General features: G+C 38.6%; 1 protein-coding gene across 1 annotated transcript in view; it reads right to left on the bottom strand.

The window, feature by feature from the left end:
- Positions 1-19,575, bottom strand: part of CLMN (calmin) — a 1,136,927-nt gene that overhangs the window by 229,596 nt on the left and 887,756 nt on the right. Inside the window, exon 9 of the mRNA XM_044073600.1 lies at positions 12,934-13,127. Within this exon, the coding sequence (XP_043929535.1) occupies positions 12,934-13,127 (194 nt within the window). The remainder of the gene's footprint in view (positions 1-12,933; positions 13,128-19,575) is intronic.

The following is a 19,575-nucleotide window of genomic DNA, read 5'->3' as shown; positions in this document are numbered from 1 at the left end:
ACCAGGTTTAAGAGGCAGGATCTGCCCTTAAAGCCAAAATGGGTAGGATCCAGTGTCTGTAGGTCCCCAATATCTTTATTTATGAGGTCCATGATGATCCTTTCCATAGCTTTGCAGACCAAGCTAGTCAGGCTTATGGGGAGATAGTTTCCAGGATCCATTGAGGCACCACCTTTGTGGAGAGGGACCACTGTTGCTGTACGCCACTCTTTGGGTACATATCCTGTAGTAAGGCTGAGATTGAACAGTAGTTTTATGTTTGGGTTTAACTCTTCTTGGAGTTCATGTAGGACGCAGCCCGGGACACCGTCTAGTCCCATTGATGCTGTGTTTTTTGCTTTGGAGAGGGCGGCTCTTACCTGACCATCTGAGATGTCAGGGGGGGCAGCACTCTGCTAGGATAGATATTTGCCCTTTTGGTGGGGGGGGGGGGAGTTTGCGCTGAACCTGTCAGCTAGGATGTTGGCAATGTCTGTCAGTTCGATGTATTTTTTGTCATTTTGGACTAATTCTGAGCATATCTGGGAATTCCCACCCAGGTTTCTAACATAACTAAAGAAAGCCTTGTGATTATCCTTAGTGTCCTGTGCAATTTTTCTCTCGAAGCTGGCATTAGACGATTTTATGAGTGCCCGTAGTTTTTTGCTAATACTGATCAGTGATGCCTTCCCTTTTTGGGATTTTGCTCTATCATGTAGTAGCTTCCTCCTTCTATTCATGGATGATTCCCTTGCCTGTGGCCATGAATGAAGCACAACAGCCGGAGAGCATTCATTCTCATTGAAAGTAGCTCTTCAGAGATTAGCATGAATGAGAGCATGTACACCTAGACTCCACTAAGCGGCACTGCATGGTCTTTATACTTTGAGGAGAAACTAGGTAGGTATACAAAACAGCTCATTGTAGTTACAGGGCAAATTAAACCTTTCCTTATATGCATATCTTGCTCTTTCATCTGCCAATGTAAAAACTAGAAATCTTACACAACAGAGTACTTGTCAGGTCTCTTCCAGATAGAAGCACTGCTATCAGTTACTGAATAGTCACCTAAATATTTGATAACTAGGTGCTAGATATTATGAGACAGTACAGTACACGACCCAGATAACATCACTAAATTCTGCTTTCGTACTAAGATTTACAGATATGTTCATAGCGTATGCACAAAGATAAACGTGATAAATTGTTCTGAAGTGAAAATAAGATACAATATGTCACACTACAATCACAGCCATGCCCAACTTGGTTTAGCTTGGCCATTGATTGTAATGAAAACTACACGTTTATTCTGCAGTACTACATGTCGATGTTAGCCCATGCTGACTTGACAGGCAGATGAGTTAACTCTACCTTTCAAGCGTTTATAAAAAAAAAATACTCTTCCCGGGTGCGAATCACAGCGATTTAGTTAATTTCTGCTCAGATGGTTTTCAACAAAAATAAAACAAAGCACCCTTCTTTATTATAATGTGAGTTGTCGAAAATAATGGCTTTTAGTGGCTAAAGTTTTATCATAACAAATAAATTTAAAGACAACTGTTACTTCCTGCATATACTGTGAACAGACTTTTCAAATATTGAAAGCGGCTGCAGAATCATTAAAAAAATAACGCATGGGTTTACGTTCTCAAACATTGCTTCAGTTATTTCTATTACAGATAAGCTGCAGGCTATTTTGAGACAACAGGAATTTATAGTGCTGACAGGTCTGACACGGTCTTCCTTGAGATTAAAAAACTCAGACACCACTGCCACAATCACATGTGAACATGTGGCATACCTGTAAATCTTTCTGTAGCACAACACGTAATACCATGGGCAGAATGTGTAGTGCTTGGTGCAAAACACAGTACAAACAAATAAAGTAATGCAGGGAACTATGAAGCTGTGACCATGAGAATAACTCACCTTTGTTACCTTTTTACACTTATAAGTTATTCCTGCACTGTATATTACACTTCTGAGAGATATACAGTCCTCAGAACAACTCTGTCCCTCTTTCTTACTTCCTGATGTAAATAGTTTCTGAACTGCTGCTGAGATAAACCTACAATAAAATCTTAGAGTCAATGTATGAACTTTGTATTCTACTTCAGTAGAAAAAGAATACAAATTAAGTTGTTGTCGGGCTCAGACCCTAGCAATTCACACACCTAAATGGCTTTTTCTTGAGCAAGTAAATGAGCAACTGTGGAAAAAAATTTAAAAATATTTGCGAGTCACAACGATGTATGTATATACTACAGTAAACTAGTAAACCCACATTACAGGTTATGCTGCACATAATGCGGTGGGGTAGGTGGGGTGAGTGAGTGTTTATAGATGCAAGATAAGCCCTGTTACTACTACCAGGCAAAAAAGCCTTAACTAGACACTATATTCCATTAAGAAACAATCCTATTTTTACTGGCTGTACGACAGTCTTCTTTCCTATGGTTTTGAATGGATGCTGTCTTCAGAACTGTACAAAGTGTTCCAGACAAGAGTCTATTCCTACAGCAATAAAAAAAGATCACTACTAGTAATGCTTCTTTCTACTCAAAGTTTGCTACTAGCCCTCTTTATTGTTGTCCTTGCAGTACTAGCTTAGTTTGGGGTCATCTGACATAAGCACAAAGGTACGTAGACAACATTCTTTTGGATAGTGGCTTCCCCAATTAATTATTTTACATTCTTGATTGCTCTAAATTGCTACATTTCTGAGATTATTGGAACCTTGCCAAGCCCCTTGTTGGCTACCTCTGTGTCTTCTGCGAAAACATTTTTTCTAGTCCCTCTGTAATGACGTGTGCAGACTGCAGCGATGTTAAAAAGTGCAGGTTTAAAGTACAGTGGTAAATTCACCAGTATCCTATTAACCACCTTTTTTCACTAAAGGGGCAACTAGTGCATTCAAATACATACTTAGGGGCAACTAGTGTATTCAAATGCATACATGTAATAACATAACTTAAATGTTGACAATGGACCTGTACCAGCTTTCATACAGCATTTAATTAACTTGCACACAAGAGAGAAGCATACAGTTGTGTCAGCTTTGAAAACAAGGATAGATAGGTAGCAGATAATTTAAGGAAAATGTTTCAGATGTAAGAGTTTATAGGCACCCAAGTTTCAATATATATGAATTTACTAATATCCTTGCATTCACAGAGCTGTGCATAACATAGTTGGGCTGACAACAGTCCACTAAAAACATTCTGCAAACTCAGAATTAACGCGGGAAAGTTATGTCCAAGTCTAATGCAACTAGTAAACCATAAAGGGGTTGTAGATGTAATGGAGTACTAAAATGTTGGCAAGTGTCTGACATGATACCAACCTACAAGGCAGTGAACAAACATGACATGTCGGCAAGGTATCTGATGTGATACCACACTACAAAGCAGCGAACAAACATGAAAACATTAGAGTGGGACACATGGCTACAGTATGAGGGTAAAATGGATTCAACAAAAACATGGATAGTGTCTTAGTTGAGTCTGCTGTAATAAAAAACAGTTTACCTTAAGTAAGTGAAAATAACCATTATCATAAACCAATCATTCATCAAATACTCCAGTCAATGAGTATGGCAATATCTGAAACAAGTGACAGTCAATACATTGCTTTTCTTAAATCATTTCACAAAATATGTAACACTTTGTACAATGCATTTTAAGGGGTAAGCTACCCTACACCCATCAGACTTGTAAACAACTCCAAGGTCATACAACCTTGTGGAAAAGGAGTCACAACTATTTCCCCCACTTTCTGAGGATTTCTAACTTTACAATTAAGTAAATTGTAAAGTGTACAATGCACTTTTTTTCTAGTCCCTCTGTAATGAAGTGTACAGACAAAGTGCAATTGTAAACAGTGCTATTTTCATATATGTTTTATACATTTTTTAATTAAGTTCTTGGAGCTTTTCTCCCAGGGACTCCGCTGAAAATGGACATATATCCAGTCGGACCGTCTCAGTCAACAAATGTAAAATAAAATAAAAATAAGTGACTGTGTGTGTGTGTGTGTGTGTGTGTGTGTGTGTGTGTGTGTGTGTGTGTGCACATGCGTGTGTGTTGCCTCCCCTGCATAAATATGTTTTCAATGCTAATTTTTAACTCACCATCCCCTGCCCCTTGGATGGGGAAGCTAACATCAGCCACTGACTGACCCCATACCTGACTGGCCATAGTCAGGTCTTTAACTCCTCATGCCATGTTGACAGACAAATGGTGGAGAGTGATTCCAACAAGCTTCCTGAAGGAAGCGATAGCATCAAAACCAGAGACGGCATTCAAAAGTGCACAGGACAGGATTTCCTGCTGTGTGGAAGAAAAATGAAATATATAGAAGGCAAAGAAATAGGCAAAATTGATTCTCATCCACTGCCACAACCTGTTTGTCAATGTACAACTGGAATAGAGAGTGATTAGTACGGATTTTTTTTAAGTAGCATCAGACACCAGTCTCTCTCAATGGCCAATTTTTGAGAACTATCTGATTAACCTTAAGCCTAAAGCTTTAAACACTCTAGCTACTTGTATGGACTGCAACTATTTGTACATTGCATATGTGCCTTAAAGTTGGCTTACTGGTTACTGTTACAGTTTTTACATCTGCTTCCATATAATGTTTATATTACAAGTATGAATTTAAATGCAATCCAGTTTCTTTATAGGTTACACACCATTTCACATTCACATTTTCAGCCTGGGTCATAGCTGAAAAGCATCTATCTTTGCACTGGTTTACTTACAGCAAAAATAAAATTACAACAAAATAACTAACTGGTTCAGTGCCACAGCTTAACGCGGGAGTAAGATTCAAACTCGGGTCTACAAGATTAAGTTTATCAGTACTTCACAGCTTTAGCCCCCTATCCTAAAATGTCACTGTTAAGTTTGTAGGCAGTGGCTGGATATGGATGTGAATGGAATGTTATTCCATCTGCTAGTTTGCTTTTTGGGATGGGCTTGGTTGTGTGATGTATAACTGGATAAGAAAAGTGGAGTGCCATACTATCAGTAGCACTTTCACACAAGTTAGCTTAACATCTCACTTACTATAACATAGTGGCAGAGAGTGTGTGAGAACAATACCACGCAACACAGGGAGTTCTGGAATGTAATTAACAGAGCATAAAAAGCAGGGGGGTGTGAACACCAACACCAAACACTGGGAGTTCTGTGGCAGGACTCCCTCACAACAGTGTTCTCTTGGAGTTGGTTTTGAGTTGAGCATTTTCTGTCAGTAGCTTCAGCACTTAAAACAGGTTGATTCTAATCTTTCTTCATAACCTGGGAAACTACAAAGACTCGCATTTTAACCTCAGAACAAAGGCTGCTTTCATAATACATGAAACTTTTAAAGAAGTTTTGCTTTGTCAGCCTTGTACTGTAATTACAAAATTATATAGGAAGCAGTGCATTTCAGGTGTTCTCTTAGTAACAGCAGACAAAATAAAGGCCTGCCTAGACAGTAAGCATTTTATCAACATTTGAAACAGTAATTTCTTATACACTGGGGAAATCATATGCCTTATTTCCTTTGGAAACCAAAAATATTAAACCTACCGTGGGCTGTGTGAGAAAGACGTTTTAACTACCAGCATTCTCAGGTTATCTTTCAACAAAAATAAGCATTTGCTTTTCATTCTAAATCTCTGCTGGACATTTGTGAAGTGAAATACACGGTAAAATGTATTTGAGTGTTTGTATGAACAGCAGGTATGCATGATTTAAAATACTCCACGTTTATGAGTAGACACTGAACATTAGAATCCTGAAGCTTTGTTTTTCTTTTTGCCTTTAATATTTAGTCTTCTGAGACGTTGCTTCTAGCTCCCTTCTAATATCCTGCGTAGATTGGTTACCTCAGCACTTTAAATGCATGGATTAACTTGAGAAGCTAACTGGGAGGACAGAGTTGTAGACAGTATTCACCATGCCAGACGTGGTAACCATTTTCAGCTGAAAACATATAAAATACAGTAAAGTATGTGATACACTTGTACACTTCATTTAAGATCCGCTAGTTACAAACACATAAATCCATTGTGCTGGAAACTTTCAAACATCTGCTGAAAGAATTGGGCTGTAAGGATGAGTCATCCCTCCTGCACATGGCAAAGGAAAGTATCTTTCACCTTCCCTCTCTGACAGATACCAAAATATCTGGTCATATTCCCCAAACTACCAGATACCAGCAATATGGAGTGATGTAATAATGCTGTGGCATCTGCTATGTATTTTCCCATTACTTTTCCCAACTGGGCACTACATGACGACTATCTATTTATATATTTTCATTTTTTTTGTAGAGCAGATAATCCTGCAGGAATACAGAATTGCTTCTAGAGACATGACACCGGAAGTAAAAGACATTTTGATGCAAAAGTACTAGAATCTAGGCTTGCCACCTATCTGGTAATTTTCTGGACTATCCAGAAATCAGAACTATTCTCCAGTAATCCAGAAAGCACTGTACAAATTCTGGTATTCTGTTTGTATGTGTGGACAGAATGCTGGAGTTTGTTAAAAAAACAACCTCTTGTCTGTTTTTTCCACAAAAGGCATTGCTAAAGAGGTGTGGTGGAGTCCGCAGCCTAGAGTAAGTAAGTAAATATGGACCAAAGGAGACATTCCACCCTAATAATGTATGTATTTATGCCATAAAATGGGAATTGATATGGGTGAAGATGAGATGGGCCTGGATGGAGTCATGGGTAGTACAAAAGAAGGGCTTCGGTCCAGTTTTCAGCATTGCAAGAGGTGGCAACCCTATTATTAGCAAAATGGGGGGGGTGGCATAACGGTTAAAGTATTTACCTTGCAGATACAAGGTGCAGGGTTTGATTCTCACATCGGGTAGTTGGCTAGGCTTAAAATGGCCCACAAGTGCAGTTAGCCTAGTACAAACCTATCAAAAGCGAGTCACTATAAAAAACAATGTGTAGCTAAGCACATATTTCCACTCATAAACACCTAACACAATCCTAAAGTCAGTGCCAGAGAGTAGTTTTTGCTCTGCAATGTAAGTGACTAGCTCCCATTTTGAGTAGGAAAATATGATAAAAATGACAGTAACCAAATTCTCATTTTTCTTCTTTGAGGGCAAAGCATCCAACTTTCATCAGTGGACATGGCTGGGTTTCCAACATCACTTTTATTATTCTAATCATCTCCATGGTCACTTCAATGTTCCCAGTCCAGAAGTGGCCAGAATTCTCCTGATGAATTTCACCTTCAAAGGGCTGGCCAAAACTGCATTACTTATCGAGAGCCTTGTGACATTAGATCATGCCTGACTTGAACAATGTGAATTGCAGTTTACAGATAAGAGAATTTTAAAACAATACAAGCACTTGCTGTTGAATTAATCCTTCCAGTTCTTTTGCTGCATTTAGCATTTGTCTTCGTCCCTCTGTACACCCAAATAGTTAACTCATTACACTTTGCATTTACTTAAACTATGTTGTATTTTTTAATCTACCTGCATCTTTTTGTAATGTCTTTTACAGCAATTTTTACACTAATTGAATATTTTTGTAATGCAGTTATACCTTACAATCTGTTTTACAAGTATGTACTTTGTTTGTACTTTTGTTACTGCCTGCATGGCCTGGGTTGTGGCTGAATTAAGGGTCTTTGGACAAGTTCACTTACCTGGTTAACAAAGATTAAACAAACAAACAAATAAATAAATGCAAGTTTCTAATCTACATGTCTCAACCCGCAGGACTCTGTGATATAAGCACAACATCAATTTTCTATAGATTATTTCTTTACTTGGGTATAAGAATAAAATTTGTGTCTTTCGGCTTTTCCCGGTTAGGGGTCGCCACAGCAGAACTCTGGTCCGCTAATGATTGGCAGTTGATTTTTTACGTACCGGCTTGCCAGGCCTGACGCACAACCTTCAACGAAGGTACGCCCATTCACGCATGTCTCCACGCAGAAGACGCTCTAGCTGAGAATTGAACCGGACAGCATCTTACTGTGAGGCGACAATGCTACCGCAGCACCACCACCGCGGAACGGGTATAAGAATAAAATAATGGTGCATATTTCACATTTACTGACCATAAACCAATCATAAGTTTCTTTCAAAAAAATTGCTGAACCTTACATCGATACACTTCTTCTGACAAATAATTAATTTATTTAGACAAACATGCTAAACCCAAATAATTTGTTACAAACTTAAAAAGAACATATACCAGTAAGAAACTGAACAATAAGCATATCATAAATCAAATATGTTATACCATAAAACATTTCTTTATATTAGACACTACAACAGCTTCTTAATGCTCAAAACTGAAAGAATAACCACACCAAGATTTATATGAAAAAGTCAAAATCTAAAACAGATATATTCTTACTGAAATAAAAGCAGCAGTACTTTTGAAATTACCTTGAAACAAAAGATACATATTTTAAGTATGCATATATTTTGTGGGCTAACAATCACACTGCTGCCCAAGAAGAACGAGTCTACATAGTATGAGGAATTATTAGGGTTAGTACATGCAAAGTCTGAAATACCTCCACTAACATCAGTGTCAACTTCATTTGACAGAGTTTTTGCTCGGTAACTGGCAATGTTTTACAGTTCAAGGGAGGATATAATTAGAAACTGAACACATAATTTCAACCTATTCAGATAAGTCTGTCACATGTACACCAGGTGCAACCATTTTATATAACCCACAAGAAAAATGCACTAGGGTGTCATAAATCATAGAGTTCTGTGAAAATATTTCAAAGTGAAACTATTTTCTCATAAACAGTGTCTATGTACCCCTATTGACTAGTGTGTGACTGCCATAATGCCCAGTAGCCCTGGGTCAATAAGTTACTGGCCAGTGTCTAGTTGCCCAGATTACCTGGGAAAGGTCAGTTGAGTGAAAGCTAGATATAAAACCTATCAATCGAGTAAACAAGAACCAAAGATTGCTACACTAATTAGGTTCATTGACAAGACACAGCTTGGAAGTGAATAACCCGATGGTAAAGAGGAAGCTGGACATCCTCTGTATCCAGGAGAAAAAATGGAAGGGCAATGCAGCAAAGCCACTTCACCTGGTACCCAGAGTTCACTACTCAAGGAGAGGCCGCAGAAGACAGTGAGGAATGTTATCAGAATTAGTGACAGACTCATGGAAGTCAGACCTCAGTGTAAGGATAGGGCAGTATTCATAATAGCCTATGCCCCACAACAGGGTTGTGATAGTAAGGAAAACATTGCATTCAGGCAGCAATTGCAGGACCTACTAGATAAAGCTAGACAAGATGAGTTTGTGTTGATAATGGCGGGCCAATATCAAGAAATAAAGATCAGGATATGAGGACTGCCTGGGTTCACATAAGTGGGGCAAAAGGAATGAAGAAGGACAGGCCATTCTAGACTTCTATCTGACAAATGGCTTGATGGAGGCCAGCACGTGCTTCAGCAGGAAAGGCAGTCACAAGATCACATACAAGAGAGGCCAACATGAAACATCAGGTAAACTTCCTCCTACTAAGCAAATGGAATAGAGGTAGAATCAGAAATTACAAAGTCAGTTCCCCGGTGTAACCTACGGCACACATCATTAACCACTAGTTGCCATAATCAGCTGGAAGAAGTGGTCAGAGAAGGCTCTAAAGTCAACACAGACTAGGCTAAGAAACAACAGTTCTAGGAATTACCTAGGTCTCTAGCACTTCAGGAGGAATGGGAAACAGGTGAAGCTGAAGAACAATAACAGGACCTCAAAACAATATGTGTGAGGACTATGGAACAGATGTGTGGCAGAGTCAGGTATGGAAATAAGGTACATAAGGAAAGCTGACAGTGGAATGCAGAAGTCCAGGAAGTCACCAGAAGAAAGGAGGAGTGCAGGAAAAATTGGTAGATAAAAAAGGTGGACCAGGCCAAAAAAAGAACACTTTCTGGCTAACAGAGAGGTTAAGATAACAGTTGTAATAGCTAAGAATAAGGAATCAAAGGCACTCTACTAGCTTCAGGAAAATGACTCAGCAGATGGTATGATGAAGCTACATCAGGCTTCAAAGCAAAGACAAAAAGAAAATGAAGATAGTCATCAGACACCCTTCACAAGCGATGCCAGCAACAACCTGCTCACCTGTACACAGGACATGAAAGGCAATGGAAGGAGTACTTCCAGTAGCCTCTGAATGAAGAAAGAAAACCCCACAGAAGTTGCACTTCAGACAACCATTGATGAAAGAAGAGGAAGAGCCCTCCCCCCCATAAGAAGTATAAACAGCACTAAGGAAAATGATGTCAGGGAAAGTAGCAGGCTCAGATGAGGTCATAGCAGATACGATCACAATGTTGGGTGAATTAGGGAGGAAATGACTCCAGAGGGTACTCACAGAAACATAGAGAGAAATCTGTATCCTAGAGGGTAGTAGAAAGTAAGATGGGAAAAGAGCAGTTCAGACTTAGGCCAGGGTGCAGCACAAACTGACCTTATGTTTGCAGTGAGATAGGTAGCTGAGAAGAAGTTAGAGATTAGGAAAAAGCCCAACTGGGCATTTCCAGACTTTGAGAAAGTATATGACAAGGTCCCAAGAAACTAATCTGGGCAGTTATGTGATGGCTCCAATGTCGAGAAATACTAGTGGAATTACTGCAGACTATGTGGAAGGACCTGATGACACAAGTAAAAACAGTGTTCAGACTCAGAGGGATTTCCACTGGAAGGAGGTGTGCATCACGGTTCAGCTCTGAGGCCACTGTTGTTCATACACGTGATGAACTACACATGCAAATTGATTGCTGTGGACAGAGCAATAAAGCAGCTGTATGCAGACAATCTGGCAATACAGACAGACACTGGAAAAGACCTTCAGTAAATGATATGGGAATAGAATGCAAAACTGAAGGCACACGAGATGAAACTGGGTACAGATAAGATAATTGTAATGGCAGCACATGGGAGAAATCAGAAAAAAGCTGAAAGATGCTTCAAGTGTCTGAGATGGGTGGCTGAATGAATGGAAGTCTGAATGAGGAGGTTAAAGCTAAAATCAGACAAGCTGTAGCCAAATGGTACAGAATGTCACAGATAGTATGTAACAGAAAAATGCCAGAGAGGCTTAAAAGTAAGGTGTACAAAACAGTGGTGTAACCAGTACTACTGTGTGGTACAGAAAATTAACATTGAAGGCAGAAGATTTGGGGAAGTTATGCAAAGAACTTCCTCAGAAGCTGGTGCCTGCACAGCGGCTCCGGACCCATCCAAAGTAGAGACATCCGCAGGTTCCTTAGTCAAAGAAGAGTCTCGCAGCATACCCGACTCTGAACGGGTCTCGTTAGTGGCCTGTGAATCCACAGAATTGGGCATCAGGGGCTGAGAAAGAGCCTCACTGAGTACCAGTGAACTGGCGACTAGCTTAATGGAAGTATTGTCGGCAGTTTTGGACCTATGAGGTCTGTCTGTGTCTTTATCCTTATGTTTTTTTGGCAGATCGGCAGTCGGATGGCTTACTGAAGCCATTTCGGAATTTGGAGATAGAGAGAAAAAGTATTTAGCTATGATAAGGGCCCGATGCCGTATAGTTCTGGCAATGAACAAAGCACAAAACTGACAGTGAGGGATGTCGTGGTCTGGGCCTAAACAAGTGACGCAGTAAGAATGAAAATGTCAGTGTGGTATTTGCTTTCCACAGACGAGACAATTGTTAACTTTTTCTGACATCGGTTAGAGCAAGAAAAAAGGATCCCCAATGGGGTACTTCGCTTTAGAAGACTTCAACTTCAAATTCGGAAACGAAAACTCAGGTAGCGGCCGACCGGCACTTGTGCAAACTGCTTCTGGCTCCTCGGTAAGAAAGACTGACGTAATGGTGTCGGCTGCCTGTTTTTATACAACTGACGACATGACATCAGTTATGGAGCGACAGCAACCGACACAGAAATACTAAGCCTCTGGTATTTGGGCCGACTTAGGGCTACCCCTGGCAGGATAACCCAAGTGTGATGATTGCAACAGTGAAACAAGAAGAACATGTGCTGGAGATGAAGTGCCTGAGATGAGTGGAAGGATGCACACAGTGCGACAGATGAGGAAATGAGGACATCAAAGCAGAAGTTCAAGTAGCTCTAACTGTACAAAGGTCAAATAGAACAGATTACAGTATGGTTCAGCCACGTGTGCAAGAAAGCAGAAGTTAATCTGGTGAAGACAGACAGCTGGAAGGTAAGAGGACCTGAGGGCATCCAGTATAGAGATGCATAGATTGCGTGAGGGAAACCTGCAACAGTCAGGCATGGCTGTTAAAGATGGTAGGAAAGTGGCTTAACCCTGATTGTATGTGGAAAATGGAAAAAATGGCAAATATGATGATTTCCAAGAGTTACTCAATAAATATTGCATAAGCTATTATCTTACTGGGTGTGGTAATGTCAAATGGTGATGAAAGTGGAATGCATGAACAGGAATACGCTCTGCATACTTCTTTTCTCTAGTGCTGGAATGTAAATTCTTTAATTAGCAAATTAAGACAGTTTTGCAACAAATATTTCAGAGAGATCTACAAAATGTTATACATTTCTTAAGTATGATAATTTCATAGATTATTCTTTTCTTGATTAGCAGTTCCAACACTATCAATATAACCTGATCTGAACACAAATAATATTCATGTTGTAGTGTTATCAGACATTAGTTAAATTCTTCAGCATGCACTGCTTTTTTGACATTTTGGTATAGTCACTACAGCACTATTCTCAAACTCTATCCATTTTTTGTGTGTCTTCAGTTTAGGTGAGGCCTTAAAAGGTCTTTGGGATCGGTTCAATATTTTTTTTCATCTCATTACAATTTAGTTTGGTTCATAAATTCATCAACAATTATGCAACCTGCACAAACATTAAGAAAACATATAAAAGACTGAAAATGAACATTTGCTTCCTCTATATAGCCAGTTGCAGTACCTTCTGGTTCCAGCAGTCTAGGAATCCCAAGACTATAAAAGGCAATCCTAAAGGCATCCTCGAGGTTTTCTCTTGGAGACTTATTAAGTGATGCTGCCATGTCCACCAGGGAAGGATCAATTGATTTTATAATAGCCAAGAATGCAAGACCACTCTTCCAGCTGCTGCCAAAGTCCTGAACTTCCACACCATACCTACAATGGCCAATTAATAACAAAAATTAAAAGGTGGTAAAATGTAATAAAAAGGCAGTCTAGAATTTCTACATCACTTGCCAGTTTCAAATGGGACAACCTACTGAATTAACACAAAACGTTCTGAAATGGGTAGACAATAGTGCAGGGGTCAGTTGTGTAGTCTCGGAGAAATTGGTTTGAACCCTAGTAGGAAAACATACACAAAATTCCTGTTACATTTCATTTTACTACATTCGCAATAAAAAACACTTTTCTCTTACCTTATCTCTTCTTCAACAATATGATTGGACACCTCTAAAAACTCTTCAATTGGACCGTGCAGTACAGTGCTTCAATACTGCTTTCCTACAAACACTTCATGATCTACCCCCAGTTAGAAAAATTCATACCAAATCCAAACAGCTTCCCTGGTTGTCAAAAGACACAATTCTTCTACTAAAACAAAGGGACAGAGCCTGGTATCTCTTTCAAAATAATGAAAGCAAACAAAATCTTATTACCTACCAACAACTTCAAAATCAAACCAATAAACTAATTAAACAAGACAAAAAAACCTATTTCCAAACAAGTCAGCTAAAATACCAGAAAAATCCCAAAAGATTCTGGCAAACAATCAACCTTCTCAACCAAGGAAAAACAACTACACCATCCGCAACTCTGACCAACACAAATGATTGCATAGTCACTCAATTTAACTCCCATTTTATTAACTCAATAGCCTTTCTACTAAACAGAACCCCTGATATGCCTCTGTCCACACCTCAAACCTCCAGCAACAATTCTACCCTCCTCTATCTCAAACCTATCCAAACAAGTTATGTTAAAAATCTCCTTTCTAAACTAAAATATTGCACACTAGCTGCAGACCAGCTACCTGGTGACTTTCTACAACTAGCTGCTAGTTCCAACGCTTATCCTACATCTATTCTCATTAACTGTTCTACCTCTGAACATTACGTACCAGTCCTCTGGAAAATATCTCGTCATACCCTTAAATAAAGGTGGTCCCTCTACTGATGTAGCCAACTACAGACCCATAGCCATTTTGTCACCACTTGCCAAAATCTTAGAAAAATGTATACACAAACAGATCTTAGACCACTGTCTGTCAAATAATCTATTATCTAATACACAACATGGCTTTCAACCTAGGCATAGCACCAGCACAGCTCTAATTAGCTTTAATAATACCATGAATCAAAACAAAAAACAGCTAGTCTCTGCTACCTTCCTAGATATGTCAAAAGCATTTGACATTGTATTTCATTAAATACTTCTTGATAAACTGGCTTTCGACCAGTGCAGCTCTGAAGCCCTAACCTGGTTTCACAGCTACCTGTCAGATGCTTCTATATTACATAATCGAACTTTTAAAAGTTTGAACGTCATATGGTAGACACCATATGATAGAACTTTTAAAAGTTTAAAAATGTAATAAAAAAAACACAGAAAAAAACCTACCTGAATGGTTTAAGCAGGGGGGAGCCCCCCTGCACCCCCTGCTCTTCAAATATACCAACTCTGAAATCGCATTACAGTGCAGAAAGGGAAATCTTCCCATTCTGCACTGTATGGAGATCTCTGTTGAAACGTTGGAACTTTTAAAAAGTTCGATCATATGGTGTCAACCATATGACGTTCGAACTTTTAAAAGTTTGACAAAGTGATAGAAACCCTGTCAGATAGGAAACAAGCCACTTTATGGGACAATAAACTCTTCCCAGCTCCCTATATGTGTAGGAGTCCCACAAGGATCTATCCCTGGCCCACTTTTATTCACAATTTTTACCAATGAGAAACTCCTCAGCAAATTCAGTCTCAATTATATGTTATGCTGACGATGCTTCCTTAATCTGCTCTGCCCACTCTACCCAGGAACTCCAAAAACAATGCAGGGAGCCTCCACAATATGGAAAACTACTTAACAGCCCATCAGCTTACACTTAACTGCAATAAAACCAAGCTTTTGGTCTTCTATAATACCTCATCAACAACCAACCAAGCAACCACCTATTTCCTCCTCCAATGGCACAAAAATAGAACCCGTTGAACATACAAAACTTCTTGGTGTCACAATTGATAGTGAACTTAAGTTTGACAAACACCTTGCATTAACAATTAAAAAGGTTCATGTCAAACTGGGTTCTCGCTATAGGGCTAAATCATATCTTACTGACCATGCCAGACTCTCAACAGCCAGAACCAACCCATCTCTTCCTTCCCTGCTTTACTGTTCACAAATATTTACCAGTCTTCGCAAATCTGAACTGAATATCCTTGAATCTTGCTATAACAAAATAGCCAAATTTGCAACTAATCAGTCTCAAAGATCTCACCACTGCACTGCCGTTCTCCAGCTGAACTGGTTAGAGCTCCCTTGCCTTCTTAGTCTGACTCCGCTACTAACTGCTCATACAGTCTTATACAAGACTGATAACTGCCCAGCTCTATCTGACCTTGTCCAACCCTACACTAACCTAAAATCTCTTAGGTCTGCTGATAAAAGTATTGTTGAAGGTTAACAAAACCCAAAACTCTAACAGCATCTCCTTATACTCACATATCGTTGCCAAACACTGGAATTCTTTACCTCTGTATATTCTGTCCACCAATGATACACATTCATTTATCAGTCCCTACAGGAATATTTCACCAAACATAGGTTTTGCTCTTGTTCTCCACCAGGCTAACTCATTTTACCCCTTACTGTCTAGCTTCTTTCTCTCCACCACCCACTGTGAATATTTTTTGGCAATTGAGCCTTCTTAGCTTCAGTTTGTGATATTTTTATCCTGGGGGATATATATATATATATATATATATATATATATATATATATATATATTTATATCTATATCTATATATATATATATATATATCTATATATATATATATATATATATATATATATATATATATATATATATATATATATATATATATATATATATATATATATATATATATATATATATATATATATATATATATACACATAAATATATATATATATATATATATATATGTATATATATATATATATATATATATATATATATATACATAAATATATATATATATATATATATATATATATATATATATATATATATATATATATATGTTTTGTCTGTATGAACAGTATAAGCTTATTGTACTACTATTGTTATAAGCTTTTAGATACAATGTCAAGGAACATGTGTTTGAACTCCTATTGTAATTGTCATACGTACAAATGTATAACTATGCAATCTTCCTTGGAGCTTTTCTCCCTGGGTCTCCATTAAAAATGAGCTTCTGCCTCTACCCGGTTATCAAAAGTAAATAAATAATAATTAATAATTCCTTATCCATTGATTTTGACTGTTCTTATGTCTGTGTAAGTTTTTGGAGAGTGTTGGAGTTTCCTCCTACATACCAAAGATGTGCAGTAAACTGGTGATGCTTCAAATTGCCTGTAAATGCATTTGTGACATGACGCAAGTGTGTGTGTGTGTGTGTGTGTGTGTGTGTGTGTGTGTGTGTGTGTGTGTGTGTGTGCATGTGTGTGTGCATGTGTTTGTGCATGTGTGTGTGTGTGTAGTCCAATGGACTGGCACTTCACTTATGGATATTTCTCTGCCTTACACACAGTGAATGCTAGGATAGGCCCCAGTATCACCATGACTGTGAAAAGGGCGAAGAAGAAGTGGAGAAGGAATGCATGAATGTTCTAAACTACTGATACATAAGGGAGAAACAAAAATGCAGTAGTGTAAAACATGAAGGCTTACAAATATGTCTAGAAATGTAGATTTACAGATCATACTAAGTACCTTCTGAGCATGTCACACTGCCTTAATGTTATAGACAATGCAATGGTTTGTACAAGACATACTGAATCCATGAAATGAAGCTGATTTACATATTATCTATGAGTTAAAGGCATTGGTGAAGTCATGTTAACCCATATTTAAGTTTATGCATGCCACAGTTTGTCTAGTCACTGCAATGAATGTTAGTTTGGGTAGAAATTATACTGAAGCTGATCAGGTAAAAATTATGGTAAATTAGATATTTAAACCACCCACCTAATTTAAACCAAACATAAGGGATATCATGGTGAAACATACACCAAAGAAATGTCATAAAATGACTGACTGCTACTACAAGGTACAGTTATACACATGCTCCAAGTGGAACTGAATAACTATTGAATGCCTGCGGTAGACAACAGATGGGTAAAATATACCAGAAATATCTGTTGTATAGTCCCTTATGGCAACTCTCAATCAACAGTGTTAACGAACCCTAGCCTGGTAGTACTCCAAATCTGCTGACCTCTAAAACGGACTGAAATTTAATGCACCCTCAGCCATCCTTTCTTTTCCACTTCTCCTAGCTTCCCAAACTTTGAGAGCAGCAGGTACATCCACTCCATAGCTTGACAGTCAAAAGAGTGAGCTCCTGACCTTGTTCATTCCACTGCTTACCAAAGACCCTAGCTTAACCCAACTTGGTAAGTGACAGAAGCCACCCCAGATCTTCCAGTCCTTTGGAAATAATCACTAGCTTCACTTTTCTGGTCTTTTCCCTCAGTTAAAGACTGATGTCTTCAGCCTTTCTCACTCAACACTGTTTAATGCCACATGTCTACTGCCCCTCCATGCACAGTCATTCACTGAACCCCTGCACCGCCCCACACACAGGCCATCAGTAATCTAAGCAATTCCCATACTAGCAAGGCTCTGAAGAGTGATCTATATATAGGAGTGATTTTATATGTATGTGTGTGTATGTATGTATATATATATATATATATATATATATATATATATATATATATATATATATATATATATATATATATATATATATACACACACACACACACACACACACACACACACACACACACACACACACACACACACACACACACACGTCTACTTCACTGAAAGCTCATTTCACTGAAACTCATTTCATTGAAAGGTATATGCCCTTTTCCCCATTGTAGTGCAATCCTAGAGTTAGTATATACAGTAAGGGGGAGTGTGGGGGGAGCAGCCCCCCCCCCACCTACTTTATACATTTTAAACCATATACAGGGATACTTACAACTCCAGTGAATAACTCTTTTTAGAAGACAATATATACCCAAACTATGTGGGGGGCTGTCACCCACCCCTTACTATATATACTAACTCCAGGATCACACTACAATGGGGAAAAGAGCATACACCTTTCAACGAAATGAGTTTCAGTCAAATTAGTTTTCAGTGAAGTGAGCTTTCAGTCAAGTGTGCTCAGTGAAGTGAGCTTTCAGTGAAGTAGACCCATATATATATATATATATATATATATATATATATATATATATATATATATATATATATATATATAAATAAAATCCATCCATTCACATCCCTTTTTCTTTTGCACATGGTGCTGGGGTGTCACTTCAACAGTGACGATCATCGAGAGCCAATGTTCACATCGCAGGATGGCTAGCCCTGCCACGGTTGCTCTTTATTACCATGCTTAGATGTATACACACACTCCTTTGGTCAATGTAGAGTGTCCACTCTACTTACGGTACATCTTTGGAATGTGGGAGGAAACCTGAGCACCAAGAGAAAAGCCATGCAAACACAGGGAGGACATGCAAACTCCACTTAAAAGGCACCCCAACCAAGAATTGAACTGGAGAACCTCTTGCTGTGAGGTGCAAACACTACCTGCTGTGCCACTGTGCAACAGATGTACAGACACACACACATATATACATATTTATAAACATCTACAAATACAAGTATATATGTTTTTTTGTTTAGTCATTTACTCGAGTCCAACTCTTTGTGGCTTCAAGGTCTTCAGTAAACAAGGCTCATCTGTCCATCACTGCTTCTTTAAGTTTTTGTAAATTCATATTAACTACTTACTCTTAACTTTTGCTGCCCTCTTTCTTTGCTGAAGTCCTTTCCAGCATGAGTGACTTCTTTAGTGAGTCTTGCATTCACACTATATGAACAACATATCTTAGTTTTGATTTTACTGTCATACCTTCTAGTAAACAGTCTGGACTTCTTTCCTTAAGGATTGACTAATTTGACTTTGGCTGAGATTTATGGAGTTCTCACAAGTCTTCTCTAGCACCTCAGTTCAAAAGCATTGATTTTCTGGCTCACAGCCTCGCATAACCCATGTTATGACTGAGAAAACTGTTACTTTGGCTATATGGACATCTGTTGACAATATATCTTTGCTCTTTAACATCATTATTCACGCTTGGCACAGCTTTCTCCTTTAAGAACCAAGCATCTTTTAACTTCATGGCTACAGTCACTATTTGCAGAGATCTTTGAGCCAAACAAAACCTATCACTGCCTCCACTTCTACTCCATTTTCATCCAAAAATGAATACTGTTATACATAGAGGAGTATGACTGGGTCTCTGATCATTACT

Source organism: Protopterus annectens, chromosome 6.part0 (genome assembly GCF_019279795.1).
Source record: "Protopterus annectens isolate FY-2018-M chromosome 6.part0, PAN1.0, whole genome shotgun sequence".
NCBI classification, from domain to species: domain Eukaryota; kingdom Metazoa; phylum Chordata; order Ceratodontiformes; family Protopteridae; genus Protopterus; species Protopterus annectens.
This window is presented reverse-complemented; position numbering and strand designations above follow the sequence as displayed.